This window comes from Leucoraja erinacea, chromosome 5 (assembly GCF_028641065.1).
Source record: "Leucoraja erinacea ecotype New England chromosome 5, Leri_hhj_1, whole genome shotgun sequence".
Lineage (NCBI taxonomy): Eukaryota > Metazoa > Chordata > Chondrichthyes > Rajiformes > Rajidae > Leucoraja > Leucoraja erinaceus.
This window is the reverse complement of record NC_073381.1, coordinates 1936164-1956202: the sequence shown is the minus strand read 5'-3', so window position 1 is coordinate 1956202 and position 20039 is coordinate 1936164. Positions and strand designations below refer to the sequence as shown.

General features: G+C 46.6%; 1 protein-coding gene across 1 annotated transcript in view; it reads left to right on the top strand.

Annotated features, from left to right (window-relative positions):
* nr2e1 (nuclear receptor subfamily 2, group E, member 1) overlaps nucleotides 1-20039 on the top strand; it is a 56190-nt gene that overhangs the window by 2628 nt on the left and 33523 nt on the right. The window contains exons 2-3 of the mRNA XM_055634983.1: nucleotides 10517-10662; nucleotides 12341-12428. Coding sequence (XP_055490958.1) covers nucleotides 10517-10662; nucleotides 12341-12428 — 234 coding nt within the window. The remainder of the gene's footprint in view (nucleotides 1-10516; nucleotides 10663-12340; nucleotides 12429-20039) is intronic.

Here is a 20039-nt window from a genome sequence, read left to right as displayed (position 1 = left end):
GGAGAGGCGATATTGATAGTTGCAATTGGAAGAGGCTTCAATAAATCTCGAATTCGAACGATATGGTACATTGAGAATTCACGAAACTATTTTTAATATTCAGTTCCCAGTGTTGCTAATTGTATTCACCAGTCCTCTATTGAATGCAATATTTCGGACACTAATGCTGATACGGATTACAATTTGATCTGAAGTCTAGAGAATTTAATCTGAAGTCTGAGTCTGAAGAAGGGTCTCGACCCGAAACGTCACCCATTCCTTCTCTCCGGAAATGCTGCCCGTCCCGCTGAGTTACTCCAGCGTTTTGTGTCTACTTTCAATTCGCAAAGCCATCGCTACCCCAAAAGCGGCCCAGTTCACAATTTAGATTTGTACTTTATTCCATCAAGTGTAAATGAGTCTTCACAAAGGTGAGGTTAACTTCAGAGCTGGTCGTTGCTGTGAGGTTTCGGACGCGGCTACATGCGAGTTAATCTGACGAGGTGCCTTTAACTTTAGCAAGGAAAGAGGCAAAACGCTGGAGTAACTCAGCGGCGACGGGCCGCATCTCTGGAGAGAAGGAATGGGTGGGTGATGTTTCGGGGTCGAGACCCTTCTTCAGAGCAGAGTTTAGCTTTACACTTTATAGATTTGTTCGATGCAGCAACATTAACCCAACTAAGTGCAAGTTCGTCTAACGAGGCGAGGTTAACTTTGGCAAAGTTTCGCCTTAACTTTCGAACTGTTCGATGGAGTAAGATTTCGCACGCTTGCAACCTAACCCAGCCAAGCGCGACTTGAATCTAACGAGGCGAGGTTAACTTCAGGAATGGCCGGTTTATTATGCTGTCAGGTTTAGCGCGCTCAAATCCCGGCTAAATGCAATTTAACCTAACGAGGCGAGTTTAACTTGTAGAATTGGTCGCTGCAGCCAGTGTCGCCGGCGACTTTTGCAATTGACGGGGAGAAGTCATTGGAGTCATGTACGTGTTGTGTTGTCTGGTACAACTTATGCTGTGTGTGATGTCGTCTTGTCCAGAGCAGTTTATGTTGTCCGTGTTGTGTAGCCTGGAGCAACTTACATTGTTTTAAAAAAAAGTGTTCAACTTTGTGGGGACAACAACAACAAATTGAAAACATTTCCCGCGTTTTTTTTTTAATAGTTCGGTATTATCCAACTAGGGTTTGCTGGAGAGCGGGCTGTTTTTTTTTCTCTCTCTCTCCTTCACCCCCGCTGTTTGATGCACTATGGCGAGACGGGGCCTTTCACTAACTCTGCCCATTAGTTGATGTCGAGCGGGAACAAGGACGCTGTATGGGTGGCGATTAGGAAAAAAACAGCTCGTCTCCCAACAATTACTTTTCTTGAATCAAAGATAACTTCTTTCAACGGCTTATAGCGTTGACGGTAATTACAGTAATAGAATATGCCATATACTTTTAAGTAATTATTAAACACAATAAGTGTCAAATGACCCCCTACTGACAGAAGTTAAAGGCATGTTTCCTGGCGAATATAATCGCGATTCTTTTTATTTTACACAACTCAAGGCTGAAGCAGTCGATCACCCGTTAAACGACTTGCTTTACTAAGACTTCTTCAGTCTGAAGAAGGGTTTCGGCCCGAAACGTTGCCTATCCCCTCCGCTGCTGCTGCACCCGCTGAGTTTCTCCATTCTCATAGAAGATTGAGGGGGGATCTTATAGAAACGTACAAAATTCTTAAGGGGTTGGACAGGCTAGATGCAGGAAGATTATTCCCGATGTTGGGGAAGTCCAGAAGTAGGGGCCACAGTTTAAGGATAAGGGGGAAATCTTTTAGGACCGAAATGAGAAAATCACTTTTTTTACACAGAGAGTGGCGAATCTGTGGAATTCTCTGCCACAGAAGGTAGTTGAGGCCACAGTTCATTGGCTATATTTAAGATGGAGTTAGATGTGGCCCTTGTGGCTAAAGGGGATCAGGGGGTATGGAGAGAAGGCAGGTACAGGATACTGAGTTGGATGATCAGCCATGATCATATTGAATGGCGGTGCAGGCTCGAAGGGCCGAATGGCCTACTCCTGCACCTATTTTCTATGTTTCTATGTTTCCAGCATTTTTGTCTACCTTCGATTTTCCAGCATCTGCAGTTCCTTCTTAAACGCTTTACTAATAATATTGGTCGCCTAGTCTGTCCGTTCTTCCCTTTAGACAAGTAGCTATCTCTTGAATCGTATTTGAAGTGTAGTCGTGCGGCTGATATTATAACTAGGAAGTTTGGAAAAAAGTAAATGGGGATGCTGTCTTACAAGTTACAATAGAATTCTATTAAGGAGCAAAAACATAGTACATTGAAAAGGACTGATACGTATATTGCGTCCTTTTAAGATTTACGTGGAACGGTAGAAATTGTTAATACATTTTAAAATCATTTTATTAAAGAAGGAACTGCAGATGCTGGAAAATCGAAGGTAGACAAAAATGCTGGAGAAACTCAGCGGGTGCAGCAGCATCTATGGAGCGAAGGAAATAGGCAACGTTTCGGCCCGAAACCCTTCTTCAGACAAATTATTTGTGTACCTTAACATTCAGATTCAGATTCAATTTTAATTGTCATTGTCAGTGTACAGTACAGAGACAACGAAATGCATTTTATTTCACAGATTATTTTATTCCAGCTCAGTTACACGGTTGCCTGCATTTATTTCCACCTGTAAGAAACGCCAGATAGTGATTAGGTGGACAAAAATGCTGGATAAACTCAGCGGGTGCAGCAGCATCTATTGAGCGAAGGAAATAGGCAATTGCCTATTTCCTTCGCTCCATAGATGCTGCTGCACCCGCTGAGTTTCTCCAGCATTTTTGTGTACCTGGGGTTTTACAGCATCTGTAGTTCCTTCGTAAACGCCATATAATGATCGATAACTTAATTCTTCAAATTGTTAAACACAAAATCCAATATATTTTTAAGGATAAAGGGGAAATCTTTCAGGACCGAGGTGAGAAAAACATTTTTCACACAGAGAGTGGTGAATCTGTGGAATTCTCTGCCACAGAATGTAGTTGAGGCCACAGTTCATTGGCTATATTTAAGAGGGAGTAAGATGTGGCCCTTGTGGCTAAAGGGGTCAGGGGGTATGGAGAGAAGGCAGGTACAGGATACTGAGTTGGATGATCAGCCATGATCATATTGAATGGTGGTGCAGGCTCGAAGGGCCGAATGGCCTACTCCTGCACCTATATTCTATGTCTCTATGTTTCTATATCTGAATAATCTTTGCTTGAGAGATACATTTAAAAATATTCTTTCAAACTAAAGTTCATTAGTTCCATGGAGCAGAATTAGGCCGTTCGGCCCATCGAATCTATTCAATCATGGCCGATCTATCTGTGCCCTATAGCCCTATTCTCCTGCTTTCTCCCCGTAAACTCTGCAACCCTGGAGAAATGGGATAGGAAACGTTTTATCTCTCAATACCGCCGTCTATATCTCCTGTTTCCCTCTCCACTGACTCTCAGTCTGAAGAAGGGTCTCGACCCGAAACATCACCTATTCCTTCTCTCCAGGGATAGACGCCGCCTATCCCCGCTGAGTTACTCCAGCTTTTTGTGTCTATCTTCGATTTAAACCGGCATCTGCACCCCCTTCCTGCACCCCTGAAACCCTTACTGATCAAGAATCTACCAATCTCCGCCTTAAAAAATATCCATTGACTTGGCCACCACAGCCGTCTTGGGACAATGAGTCCCACAAAATGCACCAACATCCGTTTAAGTACATTTGGCGAAGTAACGTGTAATAGCCGCAAAGTTCACTCTCAATTTGACCTTATTATCTATATTCCGAAGCCCATGTGTTGACTGGATTTTGTAATGTCCATACGTTCACGTGTGATAGGAGCAGAATTAGGCCATTCGGCCCATCGAGTCTACTCCGCCATTCAATCGTGGCTGATCTATCTTTCCCTCTCAACCCCATTCTCCTGCCTTCTCCCCATAACCCCTGACACCCGCACTAATCAAGAAACTTGTCAATCGATCTCTGCCTTAAAAATACCCATTGACGGCCCTGCCTGTACAGCCTTCCGTGGCAATGAATTCCACAGATTCACCACCACCCGTACACAGTAAATGTGGCGCAGTTTGCTAGTTGACTCCATGTTCACTATTCACTTTAAGAATAAGGAGTAAGCCATTTAGAACGGAGACGAGGAAACACTTTTTCTCACAGAGAGTGGCGAGCCTGTGAAATTCTCTGCCTCGGTGGAGGCCGGTTCTCTGGATACTTTCAAGAGAGAGCTAGATAGGGCTCTTAAAGATAGCGGAGTCGGGGATATGGGGGATATGTGGAGAAGGCAGGGGCGGGGTACTGATTGGGGATGATCAGCCATGATCACATTGAATGGCGGTGCTGGCTCGAAGGGCCAAACGGCCTACTATTGTCTATTGAAGGTAGTCAAAAATGCTGGAGAAACTCAGCGGGTGCAGCAGCATCTAGGGAGCGAAGGAAATAGGCAAAGTTTCGGGCCGAACCCCTTCTTCAGACTGATCCAGTATTGTCTATCGTCTAAGAAGGAACTGCAGATGCTGGAAAATCGAAGGTACACAAAAATGCTGGAGAAACTGAGCGGGTGCAGCAGAATCTATGGAGCGATGGACCTTGTCTATTGTGTATTAGTCTCGTCCAGTATTATCGATATTACCAACCCCGAGTGTTGGCTGGACTCTGTGATGTCAAATGAAATTCGCGCCTCCTACACAATTGAACGCTGCCCTTTGCATCTCGATTGCTCCCCCCTGCATCTTGGCTGGCATTTCCGAATTCTCATGCTACCGTTTTTAACGGGTCACTGGTGAATGAATGGGCAGGTGGGGGGGGGGGGGGGGGGGGGGGGGGGGGGGGGGGGGAGATGTCAACACGTCATTACACATTTACCAAATTATTTTCATTTCCAACCAGACGCTGGCGTTAACCAGATCCCCGCCGCAATATCTGTTGAAATATATGACTTGATGGACTCCACCTTCTCCACTCCCGGCTCATTATGCAACTTGTGAATTCACATCTTTACAGGGTTTAATCCCCCCTTCACTACACTACAGTTTGTTCTGCTTCCACCAGCCCTTGTCTAAAGCAAGCTGTCAGCACTCATTTGAGAACATCACGACAGCTCGCCTTCACTGGAAGCAGTCAAACACGTTCAATGCGGGTTCATTAACTCAACACGTCCCCCCCCCCCCCCCCCCCCCCAAAAAAAAAATACAACGACTCGCCGTTTGACCACCGCACACATTGTTGCAGCCTCGTGGATTATCCCTGCTTGCAAATTCCCATGCTCTTGCAAAACCAGAACCGCCACATTAAAAACAAGGCAAAAATGCTGGAGAAACTCAGCGGGTGCAGCAGCATCTATGGAGCGAAGGAAATAGGCAACGTTTCGGGCCGAAACCCTTCTTCAGATGATGCTCCTCCATAGATGCTGCTGCACCCGCTGAATTTCTCCAGCATTTTTTGTGTACCTTCGATTTTCCAGCATCTGCAGTTCCTTCTTAAACACATTAAAAAAAAAGGTGTCGTTTCTTGGCCGTGACAATCAACACGAGATCACTTATGTGTAGGAAGGAACTGCAGATGCTGGAGACACACACACACACACAAAATGCTGGAGCAACTCAGCGGGACGGGCAGCGTCTCTGGAGAGAAGGAATGGCTAGGTGACGTTTCGAGTCGAAAGGTCTGAAGAAGGGTTTCGACCCGAAACGTCACCCATTCCTTCTCTCCAGAGATGCTGCCTGTCCCACTGAGTTACTCCAGCATTTTGTGCCTATTTGAGATAACTTTCATCCCTACCTCCCCCACTACCTCACTCCCCCACCTCCCCTCCACCCTACCTTCGAGCCAGCACCGCCATTCATTGTCCCCAATCAATAACCCGTGCCTGCCTTCTCCCCATATCCCTTGATTCCACCAGCCCCGATAGCTCTATCTAACTCTCTCTTAAATCCATCCAGTGATTTGTTCAATTCACAAACAGCACATCTTCAGTTTACTTTAGAGATACAGCGCGGGGAAAAGGGCCTATCGGCCCATCGAGTCCATACATACTAGCGCTACCCTGCGCACCAGGATAATTTACCGAGGCCAATTAACCTACACGCCCGCACGTCTTTTGAGTGTGGGGATAAAACGGAGCACCCGGAGAAACCCCACGCGGTCAGAGGGAGAACCAGCATAAACTCCGTACAGGCAGGATGGAACCTGGGTCTCTGGCGCTGTGAGGCAGCAACTCTTACGCTGCGCACACCGTGCATGTTTATCCAGAGATGCTGCCTGACCCGCTGAGTTACTCCAGCACTCTATGCCTTATCAGGTAACTGTCTATGTTTCGACTAATGAGCAGTTTCAAACATTATAGATAGAGAGCGCAGTTATTAATAGTATCTGAAATGATACAGAGTGCTGGAGTAACTCAGCGGGTCAGGCAGCATCTGTGGAGAACATGGATAGGTGACGTTTCACAGAGTGCTGGAGTAACTCAGCAGGTCAGGCAGCATCTGTGGAGAACATGGATAGGTGACTTTTCACAGAGTGCTGGAGTAACTCAGCGGGTCAGGCAGCATCTGTGGAGAACATGGATAGGTGACGTTTCACAGAGTGCTGGAGTAACTCAGCGGGTCAGGCAGCATCTGTGGAGAACATGGATAGGTGACGTTTCACAGAGTGCAGGAGTAACTCAGCGGGTCAGGCAGCATGAGATGAGAAATGAGACGAGATGAGAAAAACATTTTTCACACAGAGAGTGGTGAATCTCTGGACATCTCTGCCACAGAAGGTAGTTGAGGCCAGTTCATTGGTTATATTTAAGAGGGAGTTAGATGTGGCCCTTGTGGCTAAAGGGATCAGGGGGTATGGAGAGAAGGCAGGTACAGGATACTGAGTTGGATGATCAGCCATGATCATATTGAATGGCGGTGCAGGCTCGAAGGGCCGAATGCCTACTCCTGCACCTGTTTTCTATGTTTCTATCTCTGGAGAACATAGATAGGTGACGTTTCGGGTTGAGACCCTATTTCAGACTCTGATTTGGTGATAATAGTTTATAGTTTAGTTTAGTTTAGTTTAGTTTAGTTTAGTTTAGTTTAGTTTAGTTTAGTTTAGTTTAGATAAACACAAAATGCTGGAGCTCAGCGGGTCAGGCAGCATATCTGTGGAGAAGGAATGGGTGGGTGTCGGGTCGAGACCCTTCGGTTAGTTTACATAGAAATATAGAAAATAGGTGCAGGAGTAGGCCATTCGGCCCTTCGAGCCAGCACCGCCATTCAATGTGATCATGGCTGATCGTCCCCAATCAGTACCCCGTTCCTGCCTTCTCCCCATATCCCCTGACTGGGCTATTTTTAAGAGACGTATCTAGCTCTCTCTTGAAAGCATCCAGAGAACCTGCCTCCACCGCCCTCTGAGGCAGAGAATTCCACACTCTCACCACTCACCACTCACCACTCTCTGTGAGTAAAAGTGTTTCCTCGTCTCCGTTCTAATTGGCTTACTCCTTATTCTTAAACTGTGGACCCTGGTTCTGGGCTCCTTTAATAATTTAATATGTTTCGAGATCATTAGTTTCGAGATACGGCCCTTAAGCGGGCGAGGTCCAGGATAGAGCTGCCAGTGTTAGTGTATTGAGTGATTGTTGATCGGTGCAGACTAGATTGGTCCGAAGGGCCCGTTTCCACGCTGTATTTCTCAACTCTACACGAAAACCTCCACCCACCGAGTCCACGCCGGTCACCCATCACCCTAGTTCTATATTATCCCACATTCTCGTCCACTCCTAGCTCAATTTACTGGGGCCAATTTAACCTACAAACCTGCACGTCTATGGAGTGTGGGAGGAAAGAGCATTGCTAAGGGTTTTGGACACTAGAGGCAGGAAACATGTTCCCGATGTTGGGGGAGTCCAGAACCAGGGGCCACACATAGTTTAAGAATAAGGGGTAAGCCATTAGAACGGAGACGAGGAAACACTTTTTCTCACAGAGAGTGGTGAGTCTGTGGAATTCTCTGCCTCAGATGGCGGTGGAGGCCGGTTCTCTGGATGCTTTCAAGAGAGAGTTAGATAGAGCTGTTAAAGATAGCGGAGTCAGGGGATATGGGGAGAAGGCAGGAACGGGGTACTGATTGGGGATGATCAGCCTTGATCACATTGAATGGCGGTGCTGGCTCGAAGGGCCAAATGGCCTCCTCCTGCACCTATTGTCCATTGACTATTGAAAGCGGAGCACCCGGAGAAAACCCACGCGGGTCATGTTGGAGAAGGTACAAACTCCGTACCGACAGCGCCCGTCGTCAGGATCGAACCCGGGCCTCTGGCGCTGTGAGGCAGCAACTCTACTGCTGCGCCGCCCAGCAGATTGTAAATTACCGCGAGTGTGGATCAGATATAAGCTCGCATGTAGCGTGAGTCAGTTACATGAATTAGTATCAAGTTGGGGAATTTGCGGTATTCCTCCAGCCACAGTATTTTGACTCATATAATCATTCGCGTCACATCAACAAACAGACGGGGTGGAGGCAAATTACAATCCAATATAGCGGCTTGGAGATTAAATCATTTTGCAGGGGAAAAAACGTTTACTTACATAGATTGGACCCACATTCAGTTTAGTTTGGTTTAGAGATACAGCGCGGAAACAGGCCCTTCGGCCCACCGGGTCCATGCCGACCAGCGATCCCCGCACACGAACCCCCACACACACTGGGGACAATTTACGTGTATTAACCTACACACCTGTACGTCTATGGAGTGTGGCTGGAAACTGAAGATCCCGGAGAAAACCCACGCAGATCACGGGGAGAAGGTACAAACTCCGTACAGACAGCACCCGTAGTCAGGATCGAACCCGGGTCTCTGGCGCTGTGAGGCAGCAATTCTACCGCTGTGCCTTCAAGATAATCACCACCAAGCGCCTGGCAATAGCCCACATCGACCCTATTAACCTATAAAAACCATTAATCGATAACCTCCTATCGAGGCGGATGGAATTCGGCAACAAATTCGTTTGCTATTATTAATAGACAATAGACAATGGGTGCAGGAGTTGGCCATTCGGCCCTTCGAGCCAGCACCGCCATTCAATGTGATCATGGCTGATCATCCCCAATCAGTACCCCGTTATATGGCCTTCTCCCCATGGTGGTGAATCTCTGGAAACTCTCTGCCACAGAGGGTAGTTGAGGCCAGTTCATTGGCTATATTTAAGTCTCTGGGGAGTTAGATGTGGCCCTTGTGGCCGCCTGGGGATCAGAGGGTATGGACCTATAAAAGGCAGGTACGGGATACTGAGTTGGATGATTCGGCAACATGATCATATTAAATGGCGGTGCAGGCTCGAAGGGCCGAATGGCCTACTCCTGCACCTAATTTCTATGTTTCTATGTTTCTATGTAAATGATCGCTGTAAAACCACGTCATTTCGCTGCCTTACATTGGAAATGAATGAAGAGTCTGCCTGTACCTGCTCCCGAATGAGAAGGGTCTCGACCCGGAACGCCACCTCTTCCTTCTCTCCAGAGATGCTGCCTGTCCCGCTGAGTTAGTCCAGCACTTTGTGCCTATCCCCAGCCCCTAACGCGATGGACAATTGGTAAATCTATTGTCAACTGGCTGGTGAACTAATTTACAAGAAAGTTTAAAAGGTGCCTCTCTGGAGAAAAAGAATGGATGGCGTTTCGGATCGGGTCTGAAGAAGGGTTTCAGCCTGAAACATCACTCATCCACGTTCTCCACAGATGCTGCCTGACCCACTGAGTTACTCCGGCACTCTGTGAAACGTCACCTATCCATGTTCTCCACAGATGCTGCCTGACCCGCTGAGTTACTCCAGCACTCTTTGAAACGTCACCTATCCATGTTCTCCACAGATGCTGCCTGACCCGCTGAGTTACTCCAGCACTCTTTGAAACGTCACCTATCCATGTTCTCTACAGATAGAAAATAGGTGCAGGAGTAGGCCATTCGGCCCTTCGAGCCTGCACCGCCATTCAATATGATCAAGGCTGATCATTCAACTCAGTATCCTGTACCTGCCTTCTCTCCATACCCCCTGATCCCTTTAGCCACAAGGGCCACATTTAACTCCCTCTTAAATATAGCCAATGAACTTGCCTCAACTACCTTCTGTGGCAGAGAATTCCAGAGATTCACCACTCTCTGTGAAAAAATGTTTTTCTCAACTCAGTCCTAAAAGATTCCCCCCTTATCCTTAAACTGTAACTCCTATCGGGAACAACTCCTAGTTCTGGACTTCCCCAACATCGGGAACAATCTTCCTGCATCTAGCCTGTCCAACCCCTTAAGAATTTTGTAAGTTTCTGTAAGATCCCCCCTCAATCTTCTAAATTCTAGCGAGATGCTGCCTGACCCGCTGAGTAACTCCAGCCACCTATCCATGTTCTCCACATATGTGTGTGTGTGTGTGTGTGTGTGTGTGTGTGTTTTGTTCACCAGCATCTGCAGTTGCTTGTGTGTTAACTCAGCCAACTTTGTCTCTCCGTAGGTCGCATCTTGGACATCCCCTGCAAAGTGTGTGGGGATCGCAGTTCAGGCAAACACTATGGCGTGTACGCGTGTGACGGCTGCTCGGGGTTCTTCAAGCGCAGCATCCGCAGGAACAGAACCTACGTTTGTAAATCAGGAAACCAGGTACCAGTGTGCTGGCCTCCAGGGGTTCCTTGACACGACCTATTGCACCGACGCGAAGTTCGCAAAGGCGATGAACTTATCCTGCATCTGGAATTCTCTGCCACAGAGAATCACAGTGGACTCCAACTCACTGGATGTTTTCAAGAGAGAGTCAGATATAGCTCTCTCTTGAAGATTCAAGGGATATGTGGAGAAAGCAGGAACGGGGTACTGATTTTGGATGATCGGCCGTGATCATATTGTATGGCGGTGCTATAAAGGGCCGAATGGCCTACTCCTGCTCCTACTTTATGTGTTTCTATCTGTACAATGTGGGCAGCTTGATCTAAATGGTGGCCGATTAGGAAAAGGGGAGATGCAACGAGACCTGGGTGTCATGGTACACCAGTCATTGAAAGTAGGCATGCAGGTGCAGCAGGCAGTGAAGAAAGCGAATGGTATGTTAGCATTCATAGCAAATTTGAGTATAGGAGCAGGGAGGTTCTACTGCAGTTGTACAGGGTCTTGGTGAGACCACACCTGGAGTATTGCGTTCAGTTTTGGTCTCCTAATCTGAGGAAAGACGTTCTTGCCATAGAGGGAGTACAGAGAAGGTTCACCAGACTGATTCCTGGGATGTCAGGACTTTCATATGAAGAAAGACTGGACAGACTCGGCTTGTACTCGCTAGAATTTAGAAGATTGAGGGGGGATCTTCTAGAAACTTACAAAATTCTTAAATGGTTGGACAGGCTAGATGCAGGAAGATTGTTCCCGATGTTGGGGAAGTCCAGAACAAGGGGTCACAGTTTAAGGATAAGGGAGAAATCTTTTAGGACCGAGATGAGAAAAACATTTTTCACACAGAGAGTGGTGAATCTGTGGAATTCCCGGGATGGCGGGACTGTCATAAGCTGAGAGAATGGAGCAGCTGGGCTTGTACACTCTGGTGTTTAGAAAGATGAGAGGGGATCTTATTGAAACATATAGGATTGTTAAGGGTTTGGACACACTAGAGGCAGGAAACATGTTCCCGATGTTGGGGGAGTCCAGAACCAGGGGCCACAGTCTAAAAATAAGGGGTAAGCCATTTAAAACGGAGACGAGGAAACACTTTTTCTCACAGAGAGTTGTGAGTCTGTGGAATTCTCTGCCTCAGAGGGCGGTGGAGGCCGGATCTCTGGATGCTTTCAAGAGAGAGCTGGATAGGGCAGCTATTGTCCGTTGTCTATTGTCTATTGAATAGTCAATAGTATTTTATTTGTCACATATGCAACTGCACATTAAAAATAATTCTGCATATATTAGACTTGTGGGCGCCGCCCCATTATTTAAAAAGTCCAAAGTCCGGTCGCCGATGTACTGGAGCAGTCTCTCGCAACTCGTGCCCAACGTCTCCAGTTACGCCGACCGACCGGCGAGCCTTCGGGCGGGTTCCCAGTCCCGGTGGAGACGGTGGCGGGCGAGTCAGGTCCGCTTGCCAGGAACATCCAGCATTGCAGCGCATCAGTTCCAGAGACAACGTCCAATGTCCACAATGGGGTAGAGGTGAATCGGACAGTGCCCTAGATTATGGAAGGACCGTTCAGAAGCCTGACAACAGCGGGGGAAAGAAGCTGTTCCTGAGTCTGGTGGTGCGCGTTTTCAAACCTTTCATCGTTTCCAGTTATTTATTGTGTCTTTGTTTTGCTTTCGAAAGGGCGGATGTCCCGTCGACAAGACGCACAGAAATCAATGTCGAGCCTGCCGGCTGAAAAAGTGTCTTGAAGTTAACATGAACAAAGACGGTAAGATACATCAGTTCTGCTGTTTAAGAGGGAACTGCAGATGCTGGAGAATCGAAGGTTACACAAAAAAGTTGGAGAAACTCAGCGGGTGCAGCAGCATCTATGGAGCGAAGGAAATAGGCAACGTTTCGGGCCGTTTCGGCCCGAAACGTTGCCTGTTTCCTTCGCTCCATAGATGCTGCTGCACCCGCTGAGTTTCTCCAGCTTTTTTGTGTAACCTTCAGTTCTGCTGCCGGGTTGCAGTGAGACCGCTCACTCCGAGTTTAGTTGGTGTTTGCGTGTCCGAGTACAGTGCAACTTTCCTTTTAAAGGTAACATTGCTCGCCTGAGAGAGTTGTGAGTCTGTGGAATTCTCTGCCTCAGAGGCAGGTTCTCTGGATGCTTTCAAGAGAGAGCTGGATAGGGCTCTTAAAGATAGCGGAGTCTGGGGAGAAGGCAGGAACGGGGTACTGATTGGGGATGATCACCCATGATCATATTGAATGCAAAGTATCTCTAAAGCTACAAATAAGCAAAACGGCTCGAAGGGCCGAATGGCCTGCTCCTGCACCTATTGTCTATTGTCCGATTTGACTCTTCACCAGAATATACTATTGTCAAAATGTTGTTTCAGAGATGGAATGGGCTTCTTGCAAATCCACCTGCACATTAGCTCCCATCTGCTAATCATGCTCCACCAACCCCCGAATAAAGAGTGCAGCGTAGGTTTACAAGGCTAATTCCCAGGATGGCGGAACTTCTACAGGTGCACAGTAGAGAGCATGCTGACCGGTTGCATCGTGGCTTGGTTCTGCAACTTGAGCGCCCTGGAGAGGAAAAGACTGCAGAAAGTTGTAAACACTGCCCAGTCCATCATCGGCTCTGACCTTCCTTCCATCGAGGGGATTTATCGCAGTCACTGCCTCAAAAAGGCTGGCAGTATCATCAAAGACCCACACCATCCTGCCCACACACTCATCTCTCCGCTACCTTCAGTTAGAAGGTACAGGAGCCTGAAGACTGCAACGACCAGGTTCAGGAATAGCTGCTTCCCCACAGCCATCAGGCTATTAAACCTGGCTTGGACAAAACCCTGAACATTAATAACCCATTATCTGTTATTTGCACTTCATCAGTTTATTTATTCATGTGTGTATATATTTATATTATGGTGTATGGACACACTGATCTGTTTTGGACTAAATGCCTACTATGTTCTGTGTGCTGAAGCAAAGCAAGAATTTCATTGTCCTATCAGGGATACAAGACAATAAACTCACTTGACTTGACTTGACTGTCATATGCTGAGAGAATGGAGCGGGTGGGCTTGTACACTCTGGAATTTAGAAGGATGAGAGGGCATCTTATTGAAACATATAAGATTGTTAAGGGTTTGGACACGCTAGAGGCAGGAAACATGTTCCTGATGTCGGGGGAGTCCAGAACCAGGGGCCACAGTTTAAGAATAAGGAGTAAGCCATTTAGAACGGAGATTTGAGGAAAAGCTTTTTCACACAGAGAGTTGCGAGTCTGTGGAATTCTCTGCCTCAGAGGGTGGTGGAGGCGGGTTCTCTGGATACTTTCAAGAGAGAGCTAGACAGGGCTCTTACAAATAGTGGAGTCAGGGGATATGGGGAGAAGGCAGGAACAGGGTACTGATTGTGGATGATCAGCCATGATCACATTGAATGGCGGTGCTGGCTCGAAGGGCCGAATGGCCTACTCCTGCACCTATTGCCTATTGCCTATTGGAACTGCAGATGCTGGTTAATACCAAAGATAGAAGCAAAGTGCTGGAGAGACTCTGCGGGTCAGGCAGCATCTCTGAAGAAAGTGCGGCCTATCCATGTTCTCCAGGCTGGCTGCCTGACCCCTTGAGTTAATCCAGCAATTTGTGTCCGTCTCTGGTTTAGGTTTCGGATTATGGATGTCACGTGTACAAGAGTACGGTGAAACGCTTTGTTGTGCATGCTATCCGATAATGCCGTACTTAAATACAATCATGTCAAACTCAATTACAAGCAGAGGGGGAATCACATCAACATCTCTTTGGCAAATGCAAACTGCTTTCCTTGCTAAGTTGGGCCAAACTTTTCTCCAGACCAGTAGCAGAACAGAATGCATTTTGTTGTCTCTGTACTGTACACTGACAATGACAATTAAAATTGAATCTGAATCTGATTCTGAGAACAGATGGAATCTTATCTGCCCTCTGAAGTAGCCCGTCTGTCTACTCACCCTGTTCAAGGGCAATCAGGGATTGGTTTCACTGACTGACATGTCATAGAAACATAGATACAGGAGTAGACCATTCGGCCCTTCAAGCCAGCACTGCCATTCAATATGATCGTGGCTGATCATCTAAAATCAGTACCCCATTCCTGCTTTCTCCCCATCTCCTTGTTTCCGTTAGCCCTAAGAGCTATATCTATCTTTCTCTTGAGTACATCCAGTAAATTGGCCTCCACTGCCTTCTTTGTCAGAGAATTCCACAGATTCACAACTCTCTGGGTGAAAACCTTTTTACTCAATTCAGTCCCAAATGGCCTACCCCTTATTCTTACACTGTGACCCCTGGTTCTGGACTCCCCCAACATCGGGAACATATTTCCTGCATCTAACCTGTCCAATCCCTTAAGAATTTTATATGTTTCTATGATACCCTCTCATCCTTCTAAATTCCATTGAATACAAGCCCAGTTGACCCATTCTTTCATCATATGTCGGTCCCACCATCCCGGGAATTAACCTGGTAAACCTTCGCTGCACTCCATCATGAGGAAGAATGTCCTTCCTCAAATTGGTAGACCAAAACTGCACACAATACTCCAGGTGCGGTCTCACCAGATCTCTGTACAACTGCAGTAGGACCTCCTTGCTCATATACTCAAGATATACTCATAGAGTCTTACAGCAGGGAAACAACCCCTTCAGCTCAACACATCCATGATGACCAGAATGCCCGTAATGTATCGGAAGGAACTGCAGATGCTTTGTTTGAACCGAAGGTAGACACAAAATGTTGGAGTAACTCAACGGGGAAAGGCAGCATCTCTGGATAGAAGGAATGGGTGACGTTTCGGGTCGAGACCCTTATTCAGACTGAGTCAGGGGAGAGGGAAATACAGAGATAAGGAAGTGTAAGGTGTGAAAGGGGACAAAGGAGATGAAGATGAAAGAAATGGTACAAATTAGCGTTCGACAGCATTGGACCTGTACTCGCTGGAGTTTGAAAAGATGAGGAGGCACCTCATTGATACTAGGATAGAATGGTTGTGGAGAGAATGTTTCCACTAGTGGGAAAATCTAGAACCAGGGGCGACCGCCTCAAACTCAAAGGACGAACCTTTAGAATGGAAATGAGGAGGAATTTCTTTAGCCAGGATGTGGTAAATCTGTGGAATTATTTGCCACAGACGGGTGTGGCCAAGTCATTGGGTATTTTTAAGGCGGTGATTGACAGATTATTGAATAGTACGGGGTTAAGGGGGAGAAGTCAGGGGTTAAGGGGGAGAAGGCAGGAGAATGTGGTTGAGAGGGAAAGATAGATCAGCCACGATTGAATGGAAGAGTAGACTTGATGGGCCGAATGGCCTAATCCTATTCCTACAACTTATGAACTTATGTTCCATGAACGAACTAATACTTTATTGTCACTTGTGACAATTCACAGGGAAAATCATTGCTTGCATGCCCAAGGTATGCAAATAGTCGCCATATCTTAAACAAGGTATGCAAATAGTTGCCACATAAAGGGCAGTGACAATGTTTCAAAGTATCTCCGCGCCAGGTCCTACTTTGTTCTCTCCCCTCCCTCACGGATGTCCCCCATGCTGGGGTCCCCACTTTGTTCCTGGCGGTGCATCCTCCGACTCCCACGTGGCTTGTCCTCGTCCACCGCACCGACCTCCTCCACCGACTGACTCCACACTAGTCCCACCTACCTGTATTTGGCTGATACCACTAAACCTATCCTATCCATGTAACTGTCCAAATATCTTTTAATTGTTATATAACACTGAGGATCAAGATCAAGATTCAAGAGAGTTCATTGTCATGTGTCCCAGATAGGACAATGAAATTCTTGCTTTGCTTCAGCACAGAATATAGAAGGCATGAATCCAGAACAGATCAGTGTGTCTATATACCATTGTATAAATATATACACACACACACACACACACACACACATGAATAAATAAATAAATAAATAAGTGCAAATAAACAGATAATGGGCTATTAATGTGCAGAGTTTTGTTTGAGTTGAGTTTAATAGCCTGATGGCTGTGGGGAAGTAGCTATTCCTGAACCTGGACGTTGCAGTCTTCAGTCTTCAGAAGAACATAAGTGATAGAAGCAGAATTAGGCCATTCGGCCCGTTGCGGGCACATTGCTGGCGTCTTCCACTGTGAAGACTGATGCAAGAAAGTTATTCAACTCCTCTGCCATTTCTTCAATCACCTTTATCACTTCCCCTGCATCATTCTCCAGCAGCTCAACATCCACTCTTGCCTCTTTCAGTACATCATTATGTGTTGTGATCTCCACTTTACAGTACAGTATTGGCTTTAAAGCGTTTTTCGGAGCCACCCAAGGTTTTGAACGACACCACACAAATGAAGAGACAAATGAAGTTGGTTAATTCCCGGGATGGCGGGACTGTCATATGTTGATAGAATGGGGGCGGCTGGGCTTGTACACTCTGGAATTTAGAAGGATGAGAGGGCGTCTTATTGAAACATACAAGATAATAATACAAGATACAAGCATAACAAGACACAAGGTTGGACACGCTAGAGGCAGGAATTATGTCCCCGATGTTGAGGGAGTCCAGAACCAGGGGCCACAGTTTAAGAATAAGGGGTAGGCCATTTAGATCGAAGATGAGGAAAAACCTTTTCACCCATAGAGTTGTGAATCTGTGGAATTCTCTGCCTCAGAGGGCAGTGGAGGCCAATTCTCTGGATGCTTTCAAGAGAGAGTTAGATAGAGCTCTTAGAGATAGTAGAGTCAGGGGATATGGGAAGAAGGCAGGAACGGGGTACTGATTGGGGATGATCAGCCATGATCACATTGAATGGCGGTGCTGGCTCGAAGGGCCAAATGGCCTCCTCCTGCTCCTATTGTCTATTGTTTATTGTCTATTTTGTACTCATTATATAACTGAAGAAACTCTTGCTATCCTCTTTATATTATTAGCTAGCTTTGTACTTCATCTTTTCTCACTGTATTGCCTATTTGGTAACCCTGTGTTGTACTTTAAAAGCTTCTCAATCATCCGTCTTCCCACTAATTTTTGCAATGTTATATTCCTTTCCTATTCGTTTTCTACTGTCCTTGACTTCGCTTGTCAGCCACGGGCACCTGTTTCTCCCCCCTAGAATCTTTCTTCCTCTTTGGAATGAAAAGATCCTGCATCTTCCGAATTATTCCCCAGAAATTCCTGCCATTATGCTGATCCCGCCTTGGGTCCTTTCCCAGTCAACTTTGGCCAGCTCCTCCCTCATGCCTATGTAGTTCCTTTTGCTAAGCTGCAATATCGACACATCCGATCTCACCTTCTCCCTCTCGATTGCAGATTAAAACCTATCATATTGTGGTCGCTAATGGTTCCTTTACCTCGAGTTCCCTTGTCAAATTTCCTTAACAAAAGGATAAAGCACCTGTACTATGGACAATAGACAATAGACAATAGGTGCAGGAGTAGGCCATTCGGCCCTTGGAACCAGCACCGCCATTCAATGTGATCATGGCTGACCATCTCCAATTAGTACCCCGTTCCTGCCTTCTCCCCATATCCCCCTGACTCCGCTATCTTTAAGAACCCTATCTAGCTCTCTCTTGAAAGCATCCAGAGAACCTGCCTCCACCGCCCTCTGAGGCAGAGAATTTCACAGACTCACCACTCTCTGTGAGAAAAAGTGTTTCCTCGTCTCCGTTCTAAATGGCTTACCCCTTATTTTTAAACTGTGGCCCCTGGTTCTGGACTCCCCCAACATCGGGAACATGTCTCCTGCCGATCATATTATAAACGCCTACCCAGCAAACATGATACTGAAGAAGGGTTCCGATCCGAAACAACACCTATCCATGCCCTCCACAGATGCTGCCTCACCCGCTGAGTTACTCCAGCACTTTGTGCCTTTTGTTTTATAGTTGTGTATATTCAGGATAGGTATATATCCTTGTGATTGAGGGAGTGCAGCATAGGTTCACAAGATCGATCCCTGGGATGGCGGGACTGTCATATGAGGAAAGATTGAAAAGACTAGGCTTGTATTCACTGGAGTTTAGAAGGATGAGGGGGAGTCCTTATAGAAACATATACAATTATAAAAGGACTGGACAAGCTCGATGCAGGAAAAATGTTCCCAATGTTGGGCGAGTCCAGAACCAGGGGCCACAGTCTTAGAATAAAGGGGAGGCCATTTAAGACTGAGGTGAGAAAAAACTTTTTCACCCAGTTGTGAATTTATGGAATTCCCTGCCACAGAGGGTAGTGGAGGCCAAGTCACTGGATGGATTTAAGAGAGAGTTCGATAGAGCTCTAGGTGCTAGTGGAGTCCAGGGGTATGGGGAGAAGGCAGGCACGGGTTATTGATAGGGGACGATCAGCCATGATCACAATGAATGGCAGTGCTGGGTCAAAGGGCCGAATGGCCTCCTCCTGCACTTATTTTCTATGTTTCTATATATCTTGAATTACTAAAGGTTTAATTTAGTTTATTGTCACGTGTACTGAGGTGCAGTGAAAAGCTTTTTTTGTTGCGTGCTATCCAGTCAGCTGGAAAGACGATACATGATAACAATCAAGCCATCCGCAATGTACTTATTATACAGGATAAAGGAAATAATGTATACTGCAAGATAAAGTCCAGTAAAATCCAATTAAAGATAGTCCGAGGGGTCTCCAGTGAGGTAGATAATAGTTCAGGGCTGCTCTCTGGTTGTGGTGGGATGATTCAGTTGCCTGATAACAGCTGGGAAGAAACTGTCCCTGAATCTGGAGGTGTGCGTTTTCACAGCTCTGTACCTTTTGCCCGATGGGAGAGGGGAGAAGAGGGAGTGGCCAGGGTGCGACTCGTCCTTGATTATGCTGCTGGCCTTGGTATAAATGGAGTCAATGGAAGGGGTGGTTGGTTAGTGTGATGGTCTGGGCTGCGTCCACAATTCTCTGCAATTTCTTGCAGTCTTGGATGGGGTTCATTTAAGGGAATCTCGGGATGGTGAAATGGCGGGAATGTGGAGTTTGGACAGGCTTGGGATTGGAATAGGTCCAAGTAGAAGATTTGTCTCTTCATTCGCGTGGTGTCCTTCAAAACCTTGGGTAGCTCCGAAACACTTTCAAAGCCAATTAAGTACTTGAATAGCCACTGCTGTAAAGTGGCGATCACAGCAGATGATTATGTACTGAAATACCAAGTAGGTGCGAGGAATAAGAGTTAGAATAGAACGTACAACACTCAAGCTAGCCTTGCCTTTCACTACTGATTGGGGATGATCAGCCATGATCACATTGAATGGCGGTGATGGCTCGAAGGGCCGAATGGCCTACTCCTGCACCTATTGTCTATGGGCTATTGTCTAATGGGCGGCACGATGGCGCAGCAGTAGAGTTGCTGCCTTACAGCG